Source organism: Hemiscyllium ocellatum, chromosome 17, assembly GCF_020745735.1.
Source record: "Hemiscyllium ocellatum isolate sHemOce1 chromosome 17, sHemOce1.pat.X.cur, whole genome shotgun sequence".
Lineage (NCBI taxonomy): Eukaryota > Metazoa > Chordata > Chondrichthyes > Orectolobiformes > Hemiscylliidae > Hemiscyllium > Hemiscyllium ocellatum.
In genome coordinates, this window is record NC_083417.1 from 23,783,575 (window position 1) to 23,805,661 (window position 22,087).

General features: G+C 36.6%; 1 protein-coding gene across 1 annotated transcript in view; it reads right to left on the reverse strand.

Moving 5' to 3' along the window:
- Positions 1 to 19,738: 19,738 nt before the first annotated feature.
- gan (gigaxonin) overlaps positions 19,739 to 22,087 on the reverse strand; it is a 109,832-nt gene continuing 107,483 nt past the window's right edge. The window contains exon 11 of the mRNA XM_060837616.1: positions 19,739 to 21,537. Coding sequence (XP_060693599.1) covers positions 21,341 to 21,537 — 197 coding nt within the window. The 3' untranslated portion in view covers positions 19,739 to 21,340. The remainder of the gene's footprint in view (positions 21,538 to 22,087) is intronic.

Consider the following 22,087-nt stretch of genomic DNA (forward strand, 5'->3'; position numbering starts at 1 on the left):
TAAACCTATGCCCTGTAAGTTTTGGATTCCCCTAGCACAGTAAAAAGACCTTGGCTATTCCCCTATCCATGCCAGTCATGATCATATAAACCCTAAGCAGTATCTAGCTGAAGTTGATTTTAGGTTACTTCTGTTAAATTCCAAAACATGAAATTTTACGAGATCTTCTGAGTCAGTCATTTTGAATTACAATCTCTTTCCAAAAGAGGTCAGTCTTTATGGGATTGTACTGTAGTTTTAGAACATTTTTATGCAATATTTGCTCCCTTGCTCTGTGAATGCATTACCAGTAAAAGATTAGAAAGGAGTCAATTAAAATATCAACAACTTTAACAACAAGTGAACTTGCAAGGAAACAATGAATCATAGAATCCCTACAGTGTGGAAACAGGCTCTTCAGCCCAACAAATCCACACCGACCCTCAGAAGAGCAACCCATCGAGGATAATTCAGGTTTAATACTACAAACTTTGCAAATACTTACCATGTGAATGGATCTCTCGAGTCTACTGGTATGAGGGGAGGAATGTGATTCTGGTAATAATTATTTTCCCTAACCTGTAAAAGAATGAGTAAAAAGCAGAATAAACATTTGGAGAGGTTGGTCCAGTAAGCTCTAGTGTCCCATTGAAGATGAAATTCAACTACAACATGGGACTTGCAGGTTTATCAAATAATGTTTGAAGGATCTCAGTAATTTCAAATAGCGCCTTGGCGTTTAGTTAGGCAATTCTCAAATTATAATTCTTCCAGTTTATGACAAGGATTTTCAGCAGAAATCAAGTTAGTTATCAGAAGGTTTATTGACATGAAAACAATTCTTGAGATTCTTAAGACATTTCCTTTCCACAGTGCCATCTTCAGGCCTTTAAGTACCACCATTCAACAAGACTCGACAAACTGATGTGCGGGTCTCAATCTGAGAGTTATACCAACAGTTTCAGACAACTTCTGCAATGAAAGATCTGCAGCAACCTGTTTAAGTTATTATTGAGGGAGAGTTAGATTCAGATATTGAGTTGGAAAGTTTCCAGTGTCGCTATCTTAAACCACGTAACTTCCCAAAAAATTAGTGCATTAGAGGATGTGCAGAGATAGAGAATTCGCTAACAGGCAGGAAACAGTGAGAGGAGATCAGGGTTTCTTTTTCAGGTTGACAATAGGTAGTCAGTGGGATTCCACAGGAATTAGTGCTGGGACTGCAACAGGTTTTACAGAATATATTGATGACATCAAGGAAGAAAGTGAATGTACTGTCATCAAATTTGTAGACAACACAATAATAGGTGGAAAGGCATGTTGTATGAGAGATATTGGTAGGTTAAGTAAGTGGGCAAAAAGTCAGCAAATGGATTACAATGTGGGAAAATCTGAAGTTGTTCATTTTGGAAGGGAGAACAAAGAAAGAAAAACTAAATAAGCTGCAACACAAAGGACCTTGGGGGTCCTTGGGCATAGAACACAGAAAGCCACCACACAGGTGCAACAGATAATCAAGGAAATAGGAAGTCAAATGGATTGTTGGTGTAGAGGCCCTGTTGTGGCACAGTGGTAGTGTCCCTACCCCTTGACCAGAAGGCTCAGATTCAAGTACCACTTGCTCCAGAGGTGCGTAATAACATCTCTGAACAGATTGATTAGAAAAATAGGTAAAATGTTGGGCCTTATACTCCAATCCCTTTAAGTGCAAGGAAGTCTGACTGCAACTGTACAAGGTGTAGGTGAGACCACATGTGGAGTAATGTGGGCAGTTTTCGTCCACTTATTTAAGGTAACCTTTTACTGGAGGCAGTGAAGAGCAGATTTGCAAGGATGATCCCTGACATGGAAGGATTGTCTAATGACCAAAGGCTGAACAGGTTGGGACTCTACTCACTGGAGTTTAGAAGAATGAGAGGTGATCTTGTTGAAACATATCGGATTCTTAAGGGGCATGACATGGTAAATGCTGGAAGGATTCTTCCCTTCATGGGAGAGTCAACTACCAGACTGCATTGTCTCAGAATAAAGGAACACTATTAAGACAGAAATGAGGAGAAATTTCTTCCCTCAGAAGGTTGAGTGACTTTGGAACTCCTTGCCACAAAGCTGTGAGGTAGATAGATTCCTAATGATAAGGGGGGGAATCAAGCATTATGGGGAAAGGTCAGGAAGATGGACGTGAGGAACATTGAATCTGCCATCCTGTTAAATGGCAGTGCAGGCTCAAATGGCTAAACAATCTACTCCTGTTCCTCATTCTTCCTACTCCTCTTCCTCTCTATTGTTTCTCAAATATACCTAATGATAAAGAATGTCAAATTGTCACATGAACATAATCTGTGTGTTCGCAAATTTACACCCCGTCTCTTCTGAAGATGCTAATTCTTACAGGAATACAATAGAAAACTTTATCCATGATGTATAATACCTGATCTATTTTGAAGAGTCGTCACTGGACTTGAAATGTTAACTATGCTTTCTCACCCAGATGCTGCCAGACATGTTGAGTTTCTCCAGCATCCTTAGTTCTTTGTTTTAGTATATCCACAAAACAACTACGTCCAAATAGTCATTGTTAACATGTGAAGGAGAATAGTGACGACTAGCAGTATATTCAATAATGAAAAGCAACTGAGCTCCAATCTCATTCCGATCAATATCCACTTTAATGTTTTTTCTCACAGAAGTTACTGGAAAGCCATCAAGAGAAGAAACTCATCTGATTTTGACCTCCTTAATAAAAAGAAACTGAGGCAAACAATAACTAGCCTGGCTAAGATCAGGCAAAAATGACTGAAAGTACGAACATGGACCCTAGTGTTCTGTTCAAAGTGGGATGAAAATCAATTGGTTTTGAACTTTAATATGAACTCTATAAATCTCTGCATTCTTTTCAATACATTTGTTACCCTGAAGTATATAGGTCTTCCACCCAGCAAGGTACTAAAGGAACACTAACACCTACAGAACTGTGTCCATTTCATATCCACTAGCTACTGATTAGTAATGTATTTTGAATGCACTAGGCATGATATGTACTTAAGTGATACATGCATTGATGAATGATTGTAGAACTTCTTAAAGACATTCAAACAGTTTCAATAAATGTGATTTTAGAGTTCAACATTCATGTTATGATATTACTGTAAATTCATTGAAATTTCTTAATACATTCCCAGTTACAGTAAATGTTCTCCTTTGTGGGTGCATGTTTTCCCATTTACACTTATTATCTAAAGAAAAACAATATTAGTGTTATTAGATTTAACTCTGAGCACTGAAACAGCGGCATAGTTTATAAAATGTATTTGGAATAATCTAACAGTGCGGATGCTACATTTAGTTGTGATGGAAGAAAGATTCTTTTGTTATTCTTTCAAATCAAAACCAGAATAAATTAATTGTGAGCTAAAAGCAGTAACTTCCGGGAGAAAATACTATTTTTTGTTGAGTGATATTCGTTAGACACCAGTTTACTTCCACCAGTTTTATTAATGTTGTGTTTGTCAAAGTTACATAATAGGTTTTAACCATCATAACCCCATTTCTGGTAAAATAGTTTTTATTGTCAAGTTTTAATACACCCTAATACATAAAGGCAAGCAGAACACAACCATTTTTGTTAACGTGACAAGATAAATTAGATAACATTTAATCACATGAATAAAAATTAAATTTGTACAAACCAAATGCCAATTGCAGTCATTTCATCAGTTTTTCATGTTCAGAACTATTTCATATTCATAATCTTCAGAAAAAGACAATTTTCAACACCCTTAAATCTATCATTTATATGGCCACTTGAAAAAAAATTGTACTTTTTGTCGTGCTTCATTTGATAAGTTGCATCAAGATTGCCAGTATGAAAAGTAACACCAATTTTAACTTAGTCAATTTGGAAATTTGCTCAATTAAAAACAAGTGCTGCTTTTTTCAGGTGTAATACAACAATGGAGAACATGTTTTAATGAAGAATCCAATAAGAGTACGGTCTATTCAAGGGCAGTTACCAGTAAGAAGTAATAAATACAAGCAACCATTGTATACCTGCCATATAGAGACAAATTACAAAGCTGTACGGTCCAGATATACTAGTTTATTTTGCTAAAAAGGACAGGACTGAAATCAGCAAGCTTCTCTCCAATTCAAATATTAGTGTTCAGGTGAAAACAAAGCATTATGGATGCTGGGCATCTAAAATAAAAGCAGAAACTGTTGGAGAAGGTCAGCAGTTTTGGCAACATCTTTGGAGAGAAAAATAGTGTTGAGATTAATATGGCTTTTCTTCACAATTCTGAGGAATTCCCAAGGAAGTCACATTGACCTTGAAACATTCAGTCTATTTCTCTCTCTGCAGATGCTGCCAGATCCGCTGAGTTCCTCTGGTACTTCAATTTTATTTCAGACACTGGTATATTCAATATTGAAACCAAGTTTTATGTAAAACAAAATGTGTTCATGCAATACATTTTTCTGAACTGTAATCAAAAAGCAGAAGTGCATCAGTTATATAGATAACCTACACAATGATTTGTATCAATATATAGCAGTTGTACTGGTTGCACATTAGCCTTAAAGTTCAAATAGATCTTTCTATTAAATTTTAGGCAGCTATGTTCCTCAAATTCCTGGATAGCAATAAAAGCTGCGTCTTGTATAATTTAAAGCATTTGTTAACACCAAAAAAAGAAAAAGATTACATTCAAGTAAGGCAATATGGTAACATTATTACACAAAACCCTTTCTGAAACACAAGCGTTTAATACTCGCCCCAAATTTCAACAAACCATGTTAAAGTTCAAACATTATTAAAAGGAGTCTGTTACCATCGGTCTTTCACTTTTTGGTGGGTGTGGGCCAATAAAGAATGGCTAAATTTTCTTTAAAATGGTGTTTCATTTTTAAGTTAACCAGCCATCTAAGTGACAATTTATCTGCTCCTTCACCCCAACAAATGTCAAACAGAGATCAGCTTCAAGAAAAATTTGAGATGGTTCAGAGACGATAGTTCTCTATTTTTGTCCCTGTGGATAACATCCTTCTTAGTAGCAACAGAACTCACATCAATTGATACACTGAATTGCAAATGCTAATCTGAATTCCCACAATTTACACTTACATAGCAACTGGAAACAAAAAAATTGCTAGGAGCAGCAATATAAATACTGTGCGGCTACAGGAGAAGACCAGAAGCTGGGAATTCTTCAGTGAGTCACTCACCCACTTTTTCAGGCTTGTCCAGAATTTATAATGGATAAGTCAGGAGTGTGGTGGAATACTCTCCATTTGCCTGGATGGATGCAGCCTCAACAATACTCAAGGCCATCAACATCATCATGGTGTTGCCAGTATTGAACTGGGGTGGACAAAGTCAGCAGTCTCACGACACCAGTTAAAGTCCAACAGGTTTATTTGAAATTATAAGCTTTCGGAGGCTCTGCTCCTTCCTTAGGTGAAGTGGACTGTAACCTGGTATTGTGCGATTTCTGACATTAACATTAACCAGGAAGCAGCAGCTCACTTGATTGACACCCCAGTCACAATCTTTAGCATTGTGCAGCATCTCCAGAATGCACTGCAGTAGCTCATTAAGGCGCCTTTGACATAATCTTTGGCTATCTACAAAGGCAAGGGCAGCAGATGCATGGGAATACCATTACCTGTAAGTTCGCCTCCAAGCCACATATCATCTCAACTTGGAACTATCACCATTTCTTTAATGTCATTGGCTCAAAATCATGGAACTTTTTCAAACTGCACTCAGGGTGTACTACATCCCAAGGACTGTATCAGTTCAAGACGATGGCTCACCACCATTTTCTCCAGAGCAATAAGTGCTGGTCTAGCCAGTGATCTGCACATCCCATGAATGAGTAAAATGAAATAGAAAGTTCACAGAGGTGAAATAAATCTGAGCATCAGTTGGAGATTAATGGAAGCTGACAGAAATAAATTAAATCCAAGGAGTACAACTGAGATAGCTGACCCAATATGCAGTTGTGAATAGGGCAAGAGGGAATGGCACCTGCACAGAAGCCTGGAATCTGATGGCTGAAGGTCATATATTTGAATCAATATTTGGAGGTTATAAAACAAAAAAAAGTTATAGTGGTATTTTTATGTGAGCACACGGAGTTTGTGATCTCTGTTCTCTCCATATCTTGTATTTCAGATGCCAAACAATACAAGGACAGGGGCAATGGGATCTTGAAATTTAAGCTGGGCGATACTTCAGACTTTTCAACATTTGCTCATTCCTACAAGGCTGAGTACCAGGTTTTCATTTCACATGTTGAAGATGGGAGATTATTTAAGGGTGTGAGACTAATCACTGGCATTCTTCCTACCAGAAAATGTTATGTCACACAACAAAAAGTACAATGAAAACAGTAAGAAAAGGAAATGTGATAAAGGTTCCAAATGTTATATTATTTGGTTGAATAAAACTATACATATGAAAAATTAGTTACATTTATTTGCCTCCATTTTTAGTAGCCTTCCTCAAAATATAAAATATGCACTGTTTTAAAATCCTGGTGTTAAATAATATAATAGTCAGCACTACTGCTTGTGTACACATCTTGTTTAAATTTCTATTTCAGCATTAATGTTGCTAACTACACTTTAGAAAGGAACACATGTCCAGCAGAGGTCCTTTTCAGCACTATAACTGGCTTTGCATTGAAACATGCTAGAAGAGGCAGAATAGGAGCACAGTGATTAAACATTGCATTATAGTTGACGTTTTGGTTAAAACTCAAGAAAAATACACAAAGATATCAGTATAAACGTCACCACCATAAAAATCTCGAACAATTTTCAAACAATTCAAACACAAAGTTGTACAATCTATACAATACCACAAAACAGCAATATTGAACCCCACCTTTTATCTTTTATTACAACGATACTGATGATCAGAAGAAAGTAGAGACAGAACATGCAGAGTCAAATTTAAACATTAAAACCTTATTTGGATATGTCAATTGCAAAACTGGTGCATACAAATAAACACTGGTGATCGACTGACCACTATACAATAGAAGGGATAAAACACAAATGAATGATTTTCTTTTTATTTAAGTTATACGTTACATTCACAAAGTTCCTGATTGTCAGAATGATTATGAATGATGTCAGAATGAAGTCAAGTTATCAACAAGCTAAAATGTAAAATAATCCTTGTTACCCTGTTTGATATGAAAGAACATTAATGGTCACTTTACATTGGCTGCCCAGTCTACTTTGAGTAAATACTAAGTGGAAAATTAAAAGTGGCTACTTAATAGTACATATTTCAAGTACACTTACTGATGAAACATAAATCTTTGCAAGGTAAAAACATGCAGATGTTTGTAACTTTATTGTTTCATAGGAATGACTGGAAATACATTATGTACAAGGAATGTCATCAGTGAATAGATTAGATATTTTGACAGGCTATCAAAATTTGTTGGCTAGCTGAACAGACTACAAGAAACTTTTATTTGGCCCTGTGTTATTTAAAGGTGATTTTGTGTGATTTTCCTCTTCATTACACACAATAGTTGTTCCATAAGTTCTTTGTGTTATTTGAACTAGAATCAACTCTTCACATTTCTGAAGTAATGTTGGCTGGCTGCCAAAATTGGGGAAATTCATGACCAAGTGTAAGACAAGAAGATGGTCCAATATATTGCAAGCAGCTTCATATAACAAAAACAGTGGATTTGATACTGGATTCATTTTACTCAATGCTGATTAACTCTTAAAATTGTGCAGAGTTACTTCCTAAAAATCCACTCTGGATTAAATTCTGGTAACCTTAAACTGATTACATCTCATGTTTAATCTCAAGCGAGGATAGCATCACCATTCATCTAAAGAAATGGTTGCTACAATACCAGCTACTTAAAGAAAACAACACCTTTCACACAGCAACAACAGATTATTTTATATTTTAGCTTTAAATGTAAAGCTATATTTAGTATAAAGCATTATTCATGTATTGAATAAACACAATGCAAATCTGAAGTGATTCACAGGAGCTGGGGTTGTTCTGTAACTTAATAGATTTTAAATTCTTCTACCCTTTCCCTTCCATTTACTCCATTTTAATACTATACTAAGCAATACTTATCATTTAATCTCAAGTGGTTGACTGCTGCTAAAGGGATATAAATGCAACTAGTTATAGATAAACAGATAGGACTTTATCTGCCATTTACTCCAGCTTGCATTCCAATTGTCTATGCTATTTTAAAGTTATTTCATTTTCAACTTTGTACAAAGTTAACTCTAAAACTATTGAATTGAAACACAAATGGTTGATTGCACAAGGTGAGATGCACCACTCTATTGGAATTCCCATGCACAAGAGAATAATAGTTAATGGATATAAATGAGTGAAAGCGATAAAGTGTGAGCAAATGCAATATGACAAATTTACAATTTATTTTAAAACACCACAGTGCACTAGGAGAACTCTTGTATTCACAAGCTTATTATTTTTGTCTCCAGTGCCTTCTAATTTCTTTTAAATGGAATACAATAACTTTATATGCTCTGAGAAACTGTTGTTAGTGTCACATGTAAAATACTTAGAATGGTTAGCCCCACTGCCATTTTGCTTTTACGGCTTCATTATAACACATTGTGTTATCAAAGATTTGTAGATATTCTGAAGTTTAGTATTGCTTCAGCAAAATATTAGTACTTTTCATAAAATTCTGATCATTTACAATCGTTAGATAACTATATTCGAGGACTACATCCATTAGACATGTTAACAAGTCATACTGAACACTGAATCAGTGTGTTGTTTTCTTCCATACAGAATGTAGTTCTGCTTTAAATAATTCAGCAGCATTGTTTTATAATTTATATTAACATTCAGAATTTTAATTACTATCACATCAAACATGTGAACGAAATGACTAAACATCACATTATTAAAAGTTAACACTGGTCATGTGTGCACAATTAGACTGCCATTCCTTGCCCTGTGCAGATAATTGTCAATTATTCAAACACAGCCAGTGCAGATACATGCATAGATGGAAATATAGCAAAGTACATTATAGCTCAACCACCGGTTATTTTCCTCTTCAGTGGTTTCCAATATAAGTGCTGGATATGCAATATTAAATTGATATGGAGACAAAATAGTGTTTAAGTTCACAAATGTCTTTAGGGAATGAGTGTGAAAAAGATCCTTAGGCAGCTGACAATTTTGGAGAGGGTTGTTGAATCAACAGAATCTAGGCATGTCTCATGATTCCGTACTCTCTCAAATGATATACTTTGCAACAAAGGCTTCAATGTACAGAATTGCTTCTATATTCTTAAAGGCTGGCTAAAGAACATTACTGATGAAGGCTTGTGAGAAGTCACTTGTTTTATTTCCCACCCTATATCATTTTAGCTAAGAATGAGATAATGATAGCTATAATAAAGATGACCTACAAGTGCAGCAAGCTATTAGGTAGGCAAATGGAAGATGAGCCTTTGTTGGAAGAGGATTTAAGTTTTGGAGTAGTAAAGCCTTCCCTATATTCTGAGGAGCTTGGTTAGATCACACTTAACAATGCTGTGTGCAATTTTGGTCCCTTTCTCAGGAAAGGTATGATTGCACAACGGGAGCGAGGAAGGAAGTTTGTCTGAATAGGACTGTCTTGTGAAAGATGTGGAGCAGACTAGCTCAGTATTCTCTCAAGTTTTAAGGAATGATAAGTGTTCTTTTTGAACATACAAAACATTTAAAGGGTTGACAGGGCAGTTGCAGGTGAAACGTTTCCCCTGGATGGTGAGTCGAGAACCAAGAACACAATTTAAAATTAAGGGATGTGTCCTTAAGGATAAGATGAGGAGATTATTTTTTATTCAAGGGTGGTGAACCTTTGGAGCTCTCTACTCCAGAGGGCTGTGGAAGCTCAACCTTTGACTATATTTAGAGCTGATGTTACCAAATGTTTGATTACCAATGGCATAAAGGGTGATGGGGATAGTGAGCATATGAGGCATTGAAGTTTTTGTTCAGCATGATTGTATTAAATGGTCAAGCAGACTCGATTGGATGAATAGCCTGGTTCAGCCTTTGTTTCTATGATACAAGGGAAGAAAAACAATTTAAAGAGAAACTGGGAGTGCGCAAACTAAAGATGAACTATGTAATGCTAACTACCTGCAATTTAGTTCAATTAAAATTAAAACAATATTTTTGTACAAGGCATTTACTTCAAAATTAAACTGCTATGAATTTGGACACAGAACAAAGAAGCAGCTCATACTGCTGTCCAATGATGGTGAAATGTTACATATAATGTGTTTATGGCTATAGGTATTGTGTTGTAGATTTGCACCTCTCTAGAGATTATTGCATGACTTTTGGGTGGAGTAGATTTTCTTTTATTGTGATACAAGATGCATCATAATTCAACAGGCTAGTTAGGTCAGAGGACCATTTCTTGTTCCATGATTGATTGTGTAAGCAAATCGACATGGCAAGTGACCGTCCCACTCACATCACGTCTATTGGTCACTGTGACACCTCTTTGCTATTGCTCGCTGCCTGCTGACACCACCTTCTCAAGGTACCAGGTACAAGCACCCCTTGCCCTCTCCATTCCCTGCACACTGATACCTGCAGCCCTTATGTTCAGCTTGCTTTCTTTCTGAATGTGGCACTCACCGCACTATCTAGTGGTGGTCTCAGCAATAAATGCAGTTAAATGTGTAAAAGATAGATAGAATACTTAGATAGATTATTTACAGTGTGGAAACAGGCCCTTCGGCCCAACAAGTCTACACCAACGTGCCGAAGCGCAACCCACCCATACCCCTACATTTACTCCTTCACCTAACACTACGGGCAATTTTGCATGGCTAATTCACCTGACCTGCACATCTTTGGACTGTGGGAGGAAACCGGAGCATCCGGAGGAAACCCACGCAGACACGGGAAGAATGTGCAAACTGCACACAGTAAGTCACCTGAGGCGGGAATTGAACCCGGGTCTCTGGCGCTGTAAAAGTATGCAAAGGTTACATACTTCTGTCTTTGGAAAATTTGCAAATTACTATTTTCAATTTGTTGCCAAAAAGACACTTTATTGAAGCTTTTCATCTTGCTTTTCTCAGCACAGTTAGGAAGAACTAGCAAAACAAAGGAAACAAACACAAGTTGTATGAGAAGAGAGTGCTGATTGATTGGCAAGTGGAGTCCACTGGAGACACCAGTTAGTTATGGCTCCACCAGAGCATACCTGCCAATCATTCAGCACGCTCCATACAATATAAGTGTTTCCTTTAGCTTTGTTGGAAATTGTGCTGAGTTAAAGATGAAAAGTTCAGATAAATTGGTCTTTTTCAGCAATATGTAAATTCTATACGACCAAATGACTATTTTAAAAGTACTACTACAGAGATTTGATATTCTGATGGTTTAATGATATGAAAAGTATGTTTTTTAATCTCATCTAAATTTTGTAGAGGTAGAAATTAGAATAAGTGTGCTTGTGAGATGTGACAGGTAAATCATTTTATAAATATTGTATTTCAATCAGGGATTTAGCTTACAGAGAGTGAATGAAGCCAAGGAGGTAAAATTCTAATATTATTCTGCACAGATTTTATGAGATCTAACTATTGGCAAGTTGCAGAAATGTTGGGTTTCACATTAGTAATTGTGATGACAAGACTTAGTGTGAGAGGTTTGGGATAAGGACATTGAAGGAGCTCAGGCCCTAAAATTAGTGAACTTGATATTGAGTACTGGAGACTGCAAATTCCCCAAGCGGAAAACGAGATGGTATTTTTCCAGATTGCACTGAACTTCTCTGGAGCAACACAGCAAGCTGGACACAGAGATGTTGGACAGGGAACATGGTGGTCTATTGAAGTGACAGGCACCAGGAAGTTCAGGGTCATTTTTGCAGACAGAATATAGATGCTGTGCAACACAATTGACCAGTCTGCTTATCATCTCCCACAATACTGAGAAAACCATATTCTGAACAGTAAATACAGTAGACTGAATGGAGTGAAGTGCAGGTAAATAGATGCTTTAACTGGAAGATGTAATTAGGGCCTTAGATAGTGAGGAGGGAGGAAGTAAACAAGCAGGTGTTACACCTTCTGTGATGGTATCGGAAGGTACTGTGGGTAGGTGGGAAAGTGGTTGGAGTGGACCAATGTATCCCAGAGGGAATGGTCCCTGCAGAAGCTGATTTGGGTTGGGGCAGGGAGGGAGCCTGCTGGCATGGCAGCTAATGATTCTTTGGATGTGGATACTGGTGGAGTGGTAAGTGAGGACCAGGATCCAAAGTGGGAAACCTGGCTAATTTCTTCTTGCTAACCTAGGGGCACAAAGGCTAACTAGTACTGCTGACCTAAGGTCAGATAACATGGTACATACCATGGTTTGAAGCAAGGATATTCATTGACTGAACTACTCAGGCAGAGATTGAATAAATTCACAGGACAGATGATATGATTTGTGATCTATTCTGCCCAGTCTCTGCATTTTGTTTTGGTGTTCTACAAAATATGGGGTGAAACAGTATGTGACATCCAAGACACAAACTCAAGTCAAGTTTACTCATTTAAATGAGTCTCTGGAGAATATTTGCTTTTATTGCAACAGGATATATCGCAAAGTGCTGAAGTATTAACTTAGTAAGCCCAAGGAAGTGAGGCCAAAACTGCTTCAATGTATCTGTAAGGGTGGACTAAATGAACCATAAGCTATATCTGATTGTTCCATGTAAAGTGGTTTGGGTTCTTAGCAAGCTTTGTGTTGAATACAAAGCAGGCATCAGAAACATGTGGAGAAAGCAACAAGGGATTGTTTAAGATAATACATGAAAGCAACTTATTCTGGGGATAAAGACTGTCTTTTCCAAACTATCAGTATGTTAATGGCCTGGAGAGTTTACCATGGGTTTGGATGAGTCTCGATTCAAGTTCGAAACATACCCTGTGCCATTTTGCAATCAGGCATGCACAAGAAATTAGCATAGATACCAGGGTTCTACTAAATAAAAATCTTGTCGATCATTACTTCCCTAATGTTAACATAGAACTTCAGATGTCAAACACACTCTTACCCAAATGGTTTGAATGAGAGGAAAGCTGTGCCAATTTCATTCATGGCGACCCTTCCACTTTCCTTTGTGACAATTTTATTAAAACCTAGTTGCCAAACCTTACAAAACCAAACCAATGAGCTCACTAGGCTAGATTTTCTAAGGAATGGCAATCACACAAAAATGGGCACTTTGCTCTTTAATTTCAATCTAACAAAAGAGGTGTAGGCTGCCAGGTAGGTAAGGGATAGAGTGCCAAATATTGGTGTTCAGGGTGTTAGGGTCCAAGGCAGGGGAAGATCAGGTCCTGATGATGGTCAAGATCTGGGGAGGTGAAGTTGGTGGGGTGGGGGGTTGGGGGCAGTTGAATATATACTCAGGAGGTACACTAGGTTTTTAAGTTGTTTAATTTTTCCCAAGTAAATATTTACTTTACTGTAATGGAACTCTCTCCATTTTCTGATTTAAATGGATACTTTTAGAATGTTCCAGTCAACAGGAAACAGTCCAGTGGAACCTTCAATTTCTCAGGCAATTGTCTTGGACTCTGTTATGTGGGGATCCCATAGGATCCCATCTATGCCACAGAAATGACTTGCCCAAATTTTCCAATGGGCAAGCAACAGTTTTTATATGGGTACTGTTACATATCGCTTCCTGGATATTTATCAAATCGACTTTTGCTCAAGGTAGTCTTAGCTTTTGGTTACAAACCTTTAAGGCAACCAACACATGAAACCCGACAAGTACAGTCAAATGTGAAACAGCACAAAACACTTGCTGCAAGATTCACTAAATAGATTGATGGTTTTATGAATTGTTCTGTTATATTTATAAACAAGGAAAAGCTGCTTTGTGATTAATGCAGGAATACTTTTATAAATGGTCAAAATGAACCACGTAGGAGAACACATTACAACTCAAGTTATGGCCTTTGCAAAAACATATTTATTGAAATACCTATAGGCTTCACTTCACTGGAACCTAATCCTAATCGTAAGATTCACCAAAGCAAGCAGTGGCTTTTAAAATCACAATCAAACTACTTTCCAAATAATAGTAATTCGCAAAGCCAAATGCAACTGATGATCTTGATTTTGTAATCTTGTGCAATGAATATTAATATTCAAATTACAGGGAAAGACAATATACACTTTGCCTGTATCCTATAGCTCAAAATCTGAACTTTTCCAAATTAAGGTCATCATCTCCCTAATCTATATGCAATTAGAGTAACAGCTTTATGGTTGTATTGCAATTTTGATTACAGTTATTGTCTGTTGCTATCTTTCCCACCAGCACCTCCCCTACTCACCCAAGGAAGCAAGATTTTATGAATAGCCATAGAGTTTTTCTAGACCTGGTGTGTCCAGGGTTATACACTTCATTAATTCTGGTTTAACTGGTCAAAGTGGAAGTATGAGTGGTCTAATGACACACTTTCTTGTTACTACCATTGTCACGTTGGACATTGTAAGTAGTTTTAGGCCAATACTAAGTAAATTGGCAGTACATATGGTAGGGATAACTAAGAACATGATAATATAAAAGATAGGCTCAATCTCGAATGCAGGGAGACTGTGAAGTCTGCAGATGATGGAGATCAGAGTTGAGAATGTGTTGATGGAAAAGCACAGATCAGGCAGCATCTGAGGAGCAGGAAAATCGACGTTTCAAGCCGGAGCCTGATGAAGGGTGCTGCTGACCCACTGTGCTTTTCCAGCAACACACACTCAACTCAATCTAGAATGCATGCAACTTAAAAATGAGGGATGCAAAATGTTATGTCCATCAACAGCAATCAAGGAGCATATATCTCACAACAGACTATCGCCTTCTGCACAAAAATATATTTGAATTTCTCGTATTTGTTTTGTCTTAGGAGTTCCTTTTCATATGCTTGTGTCATTTTATTCATTTTTTAAAAGATTGGCAAAACTTATTTTCAATAAAAGGGGACTTCTGTTTACGAAAACCTCTCTATTTAGGTAACCAAAAATAAGATTACTGTATTTTAATAGCAGACACATAATGATCCATAACGCTGTTAAAATAGATACCAACCAATTTTATCTCTGTCTAAAACTGCAGAGTTATATCAATAGTGGTTAAGCACAGTACAGGAGATGTTGACACATCAGTAACAAATTCACTTCCAGTAATTTAGAAATCTGCCAGAGCAAGTAGCTTTACATTCCATTCATTTCCCAAACTTCGGCAGAGAATATCATAATTTGAAAGTTGTACTGTACTACTGAATTTTGGAAAAGGATTGTATTCATTTATAACTTTGAGAGGTGAAGTCCTTAAAGAGGTTTGTTGGACAAAGCAGGGTGTTAAGCCCCTTTTCTATGAAGAACCAGCCACTTTATGGTGATTGTAAGATTACTTTGTTTAAAAAAGTCAAGAATCATCTCTGAGTCCCACGGGTTGAGAATTATTTCTTCATGGAAAATAGAAAAACATAATTCATGAACAGAGATATTTTTCAGCATGTAAATCCCTGTCGTGTGCATTATATCCACCAAAATAGTTCAGCAAGTATAGTGAAGTTTGAAAGAGGTAAATGACCTACTTTTCATTGTTCAGCTATCGTTGCAATCAATAATTTACCTTTCGTGTGCAGCACAGTTACCAATAAACACATAGCAACACCACATTGAGGAAACCAGTTTAACAATCAAATGATCATCTGTTATTTAACATGTCTGTACTGGAAGAGATAGCAAGGAACTATACATTTTCCAGTTCCCAATTCAATGAAGCATGGCTCAGATTGCTGAGCTGAAGATAGTTAATTGGCAGTTCAATTACTTATTCCATGTGTTATCTCTCTAAAAACAGAAAGCAAATTTCAAGACTGGTTCCATTCTCCAATGAACCTCTATGTGGTACATTTCACATATTTACCTTTATACAAGAAATTCATTTATAATCAAGTCTGATGCTACAGTACTTGACGCTTGGAAGGATTCATTTGGTCCAATGTTAGTTCTTAAAGTCTATCAGTAGTCATAATAATTATGCAAAGCCCTGCGCTGAAAAGAGTTGTAAAACTTGAACACATCTCACTTTAGAAGACATGAAACTATAATAGTGAGGGTCAAGCCATTTGTAAAAGTTATATATTCTGTCCATAAAACACTCCAATATTTTGTACATCCTAGAAACTAATTTTTATTATTTATGAGCGTTTGGGAACTTAAATGTCGGCTTGATTTTGGGAGAAAAGTGTGAATGCTCATCTATAGGGAGTGTTGCTGAACAAAGAGACCTTGGAGTGCAGGTTCATAGCTCCTTGAAAGTGGAATTGCAGGTAGATAGGATAGTGAAGGCGGTATTTGGTATGCTTTCCTTTATTGGTCAAAGTATTGAATACAGGAGTTGGGAGGTCATGTTGCGGCTGTACAGGACATTGGTTAGGCCACTGTTGGAATATTGCATGCAATTCTGGTCTCCTTCCTATCGAAAGATGTTGTGAAACTTGAAAGGGTTCAAAAAAGATTTATAAGCGTGTTGCCAGGGTTGGAGGATTTGAGCTATAGGGAGAGGCTGAACAGGCTGGGGATGTTTTCCCTGCAGCGTCGGAGGCTGAGGGGTGACCTTCTAGAGGCTTAGGTTTAGGGCGAGGGGGGAAAAGATATAAAAGAGACCTAAGGGGCAACTTTTTTACGCAGAGGGTGGTACGTGTATGGAATGAGCTGCCAGAGGATGTGGTGGATGCTGGTACAATTGCAACATTTAAAAGGCATTTGGATGGGTATATAAATAGGAAGGGTTTGGAGGGATGTGGGCAAGGTGCTGGCAGGTGGGACTAGATTGGTTGGGATATCTGGTCGGCATGACGGGTTGGAATGAAGGGTCTGTTTCCATGCTGTACATCTTGATGACTCTATAATGGCAATTGCTATAAATATTTTTTGCCTTTCACTAGACTGAGGGCTTACAAACAACAAGACTCTCAATGCATTATTCTACAGGATACTGTGCAAGCTGATAAAAATTATTTTGTTGGTATGTTACTAGAAATTAACGCATTCAGCTAAAGTAAAGCAAAGAACTACAAATGGGGAAGATCTGAAACAAAAACAAATTTACAGAGAGATTCAGCAGGTCTGACAGAATCTGTGGAGAGAATGCAATGCTAACATTTCAAGTCCAGTGGCCCTTCTTCAGAACTCCTTCAGTTCTGAAAAGGAGTCGCTGGATTTGAAACATTAACTCTGATTTCACTCCACATGTGCTGCCAGACATATTGAATTTCACTGGATATTTCTGTTCCTGTTTCAATTCATTCAGATATCTCATTATATAAAACAATGAAAATCCTAAATCTATGAAAATATAGCAAACGTTAACTATATTTTGTAATTCTGACTAAAACTGTAGTTCACCTGTTACATTGGTGGAGGGAGGGAAACTTCAGTAAAGAAGTACAAATAGTTTTAAATATACCATGTTAAATATTTAGATCAGATGCAAAAAGCTTTCTGATATAGACAAATGCCCCAGTGATAATTTCATAATTTTGTACTTCTACAGGAATATCATAGGTCAACTTAACGGATTTTACAAAGAATACCACAAAATAATTGGTTGGGATACAAATTTTTCCAAGTTGCAAAGGTTCATGGAAATTGATGCAGAAATTATTGCCATATTTTAAATATAATTATTAATGTCTGATAAGTACTTAGAAAAAAACATACTAAATATCAAAAACACTTTATAGGAATTCTTTAACAACTACTGAGCATTCTTAAATTGAAAAATCAGCTGTACCTGCTTACAAAGATTTTGTCAGCTTGAATTTACATGAACAATGTGTTTTTGGAGAGTGAAGGAAAGGAATTAAAGATTGAATAAATTTTATTTTTTAATTGTATAAACACAAATGCAAAAATGGTCAAAGTCTGTGAAATGGAGAAATGCACCTATTATAAACAGTCTATACTTGTTACTTTGAAGTCTGTCAATGCAAATTACTGGATAACGTGTTTTTTAGTATAACAAATCAAATCAAATTCACTGGAATAGGCAGTGGTACACATGCAGTGGTATAGCTGAAGCTGAATAGCACTGATGTAAAATCTCTGATATTGGAAGTTGCTATCTTAACAAGGCTGTGCATTTTCATCCAAATTCAATTTCTCTCCCTTACTGATTGGGCAATATCACTGCATCTTATACTGTATTAAACTAATTACCACTGTTGAAGAATGAACATATTGTTGTCCTGTTGTACCTATCCTTATTCTGCTTTTAACACAATTAAATTAGAACAGTTAAAAAAGTACATAATTCTGATGTGAAATTATATTGGGGAAACTATATTATGGCCTAATATACAGCAGCATGTACACTGTTCCTGTTATTACGGCCAATCATGCTGCTATAACGTGCACCACAAGTTAACTATCCTCGTGGTAATTTAGGTTTCAGTTGTCAGAGCAAGAATGTGTGCTCTTTAATAAGGATAGCATAGAATACTTATAAGGCAATGATTTTTGTGGTATCTTACCACAAAATTAACCTGGTAATATTGCTCAGGTTTAATTATACAACAGATGCTCAGGTAATAATGTTTAACCATTTTGTCAAAAAACACGTTTAGAACCCATTTTAAAAAAAGTGATCTTCAATTTTCCTTCTACTTTGTTTCTCTTATTTCTCTCCTGTCCTGAAGTTACTGATTCATAATGAAGAACAAATCAGCAGGTGTTAGTCACACTTTGGTATCTCAATTACATGAGACTATGCAGTGAAAAACAGCAAATTATTTCACCATGGAGGCCTAACTCTTGCAAGCATGTAATCCAAAGGCACACTTCAGTGAAGTTTAATCACAGGGCTAGAAAGTTAAGCGGTTTCTTTTCCTTTTTGCCCCAGACATGCTGAAGCCAAATGTAATCAGGCCTGCATGTCTCAACGCTGAGCGGAGAGTCAATTAGACAAGCTCCGCATTTAGCTGTATTTACAGCACAAATTCAACATTGAATTTAAACAACAAATTTTGTTTTGTTTCTGCATTTGACAAGATTGCCTAATAAGTAGCCAAAACACTGCTCTCCACTGTATGGAGGTCAATGATTCAACAAGATATGTTACGTGAACGTCAGTGACGCAGAAGAAGCCACGAAAGCAAAAAACATTATTCCACATGAAGAAATGTACACCCTAAGTAGCTTTAGCATAGTGCAATGCATGGATACAATTGTGGTGCTTAGCTACACAAAATTGGGAAGTGCCAAACTCAATTCTGTTGTTCTTTTCTATGATGCTCTACACTACGTTAACTGGTGTAAACTGGGGCAGCAAAGAAAGACAGCATAATTGTTCTCTATGATTTCCCCATTTTTAGAGACAAAGCTGGGAATCAATAACGTTGTGCATCTTAGTCTTTAACCAATAACACTTACAATAATCTGCGCATGTGGGCACAAGAATGTGAATATATTGACATTGGAAGGGGACATGAGCAAGGTCGAATTTAAAACCTTATATGATCAAATAAGTTGCTAGCAGTAACTGCCATAGCTCATATAAATCAGAATTAAACACTGCAAATTATAGCTTCTACCAGAAGCTGCAAGAGAACACAAGACTAGATCCTTGAACAAGCCACCACATTCAGAAGAAATGCAACTGAGGAGGAAAAATATAACATTGAATACTTGTCAGACTGTAAGGAGCCTTAGGATTTAATATATTGAAATCACCAACTACTTTATCATTCACTCTTTCATAATACTACATGAGATGAATAGACAATTACATTACAATAATTATTATTTGAAACCACTCCTATGTAAAATCTGTCCGACTTGTACACCAAGGAAGCACCAGAGATTTGCAACTTACACACAAAATAGAGGATTCATGATAACTTCAAAAATAGAATTTCATCACTAGTGGGGTAACCAGATAACTCTCAGCACCATTAATGTAATATTACAATAACCTGTTTTTATATAGTGCTTCCTACATTCAGAAAGATGTCTCATTTTATTTGACAATAAAGGAGCATAGTGAAAGAAATGAAGGTGGTGCAATGGGGAACTGGTAATGTGTGCACAGCGAAGAATTTTGCTCAGATTCTTGAAAGCAAGAAGGGTGGTGACAATGCAGAGAGAAATGGATAAATCATTTTAAAGGCCATTGTGCATTGCATTTAAACAATGCCTTGAAAAAATAATTAAAATAGTAAAGATAATATGTACAAATTACATTAGTGTACTGGCAGCAAAGTGTGATAGCACTGAGGCTTTCACCTTTCAATGCAGTCAATTCAGAACGTTAGTTCCATGCCAAATTATGTTGTGTGGAAATAGCATCTGTGGTACTGAACATTACAGGTGATGTTATTTAACAGGAGACTGACAGGAGTCTTTTTTTATATAGCAAATGTAAACAGCTTCAACTTCAGGGTGTAATGTGAAACTTTACAGTAGAAATGTAACTTTCTTTGACAGGTCTATTAATTATTTTGAACCAGCCAACTATCCGTTTTAAATATTGTTTTGAAACTTAAGTGTTAATAACAAATCTAACAGTAACAACCTTAACTGATACTGTGACATAACCATTCAAAAACACTTCAACTTTATAGCAATTCTCTTCAAAAATCAAGAGTTGTCAAATCTAGGTTTCTATCAATATTTCTTTCACCCAGTAGTTCCTCCACCAAAAAGTGGACTTTGGAGTCCCAACAGTTGACACAAGTTAAACTCAAAATATAGCCATTTTTGGCTGCTGGTTTTTAAAGTTAAATTTTGCTTTTACAAGCCTGAGCTACAAAAGATAAGTTAATATTTAATGTAACATTTTGTATTAGAACTATTGTTTAACATAGTGAAAAAATAAAACTGACTTTACAGCTTAGATTAGAACTTTCAAAAGAGAACAGAATTCATTCTAACTGGGATAGCAATTATCTCCAGAATTCTGCATCAGCTCTGCACTTTTTGAAACAAGTATCTCTTTTTCAGATTTACACTTACTAAATATTGATTTCAGGTTACTTTATATTAGAAAGCTGAAGATTTGGTTTAATGCCTTGTAATTTAAATGCTACAGTTAGAAACACCATAACTGAGCTTTCAGAACATACCGAAAAAAGCACAACCTTTCTGGTTCACGTTAAAATGTGTGCAACAATGCATTGCCCTTGCAGGGTACGTTTTAACCGTTACTAATCTGTAACGAAGACAAGATATCAGACTTTGCAAGATTATCCCTCATTTTGCAATATATAATGTTTGGTTCAGAATTGGGATCACCACTGACCATTTGCATTATGGTCCACTTGGACCTACAGAGGGAATGCGTATGCGAAAAAGACCTTGTTGTAACTGTAGCCTGAAAAGCTTGCAATTTGCAATACGCAAAGCTGCGCAGCCCGTTCGCCGGAGGTCTGAAGGGAGTAATGGCTTGGTATGATGCCAGGTTCCTGTGCTCCTGCGAAATTCTCTGACAAAGTCATACTGTGTGCCTAGAAGTAATGAAAAAGAATGTCAACTGCTGCTTTTACAGGCACCATTCAAGAGGGTTCATTGACTTCATGGTGAGGCAAACGTTCTCCAAAAATAACTACAGTCAAAATCTATTAAAGCAAAAACCGAAAGTCTTGCCACTTAAAACATCAGAGAGAACTTTTACGATGGAGGTTCTTTTGTGGTAAGAACCCAACAGATGGTCAGTCTTCATAAAGCGTACTACTGTACACATTCTTATTTTCCATGCTAATTACTTTAAAGTAACCTTTATTGACAGCCAATTTACATTTACATTAAAAGTATAAAACCTAAAATTTAATTTGTGGATGATTTAAATAAGCAATGGTACTTTTTAAGTGTGGCTATCAACTTCTTTCAAACCTTTCCCTGAGTTGCTGGGAGGTGAATAAAGTAACTGAAGTTTTCTTTATTCCTTTCCCCAGAAGGACTTACCTTCTGCATTGTGGTTCTCCAATAACTTAGTCAAATTTAGAATGCATGCTGTATACCACTAAATGTGAAAAGAATCCCAGTTTAGAAGTCACC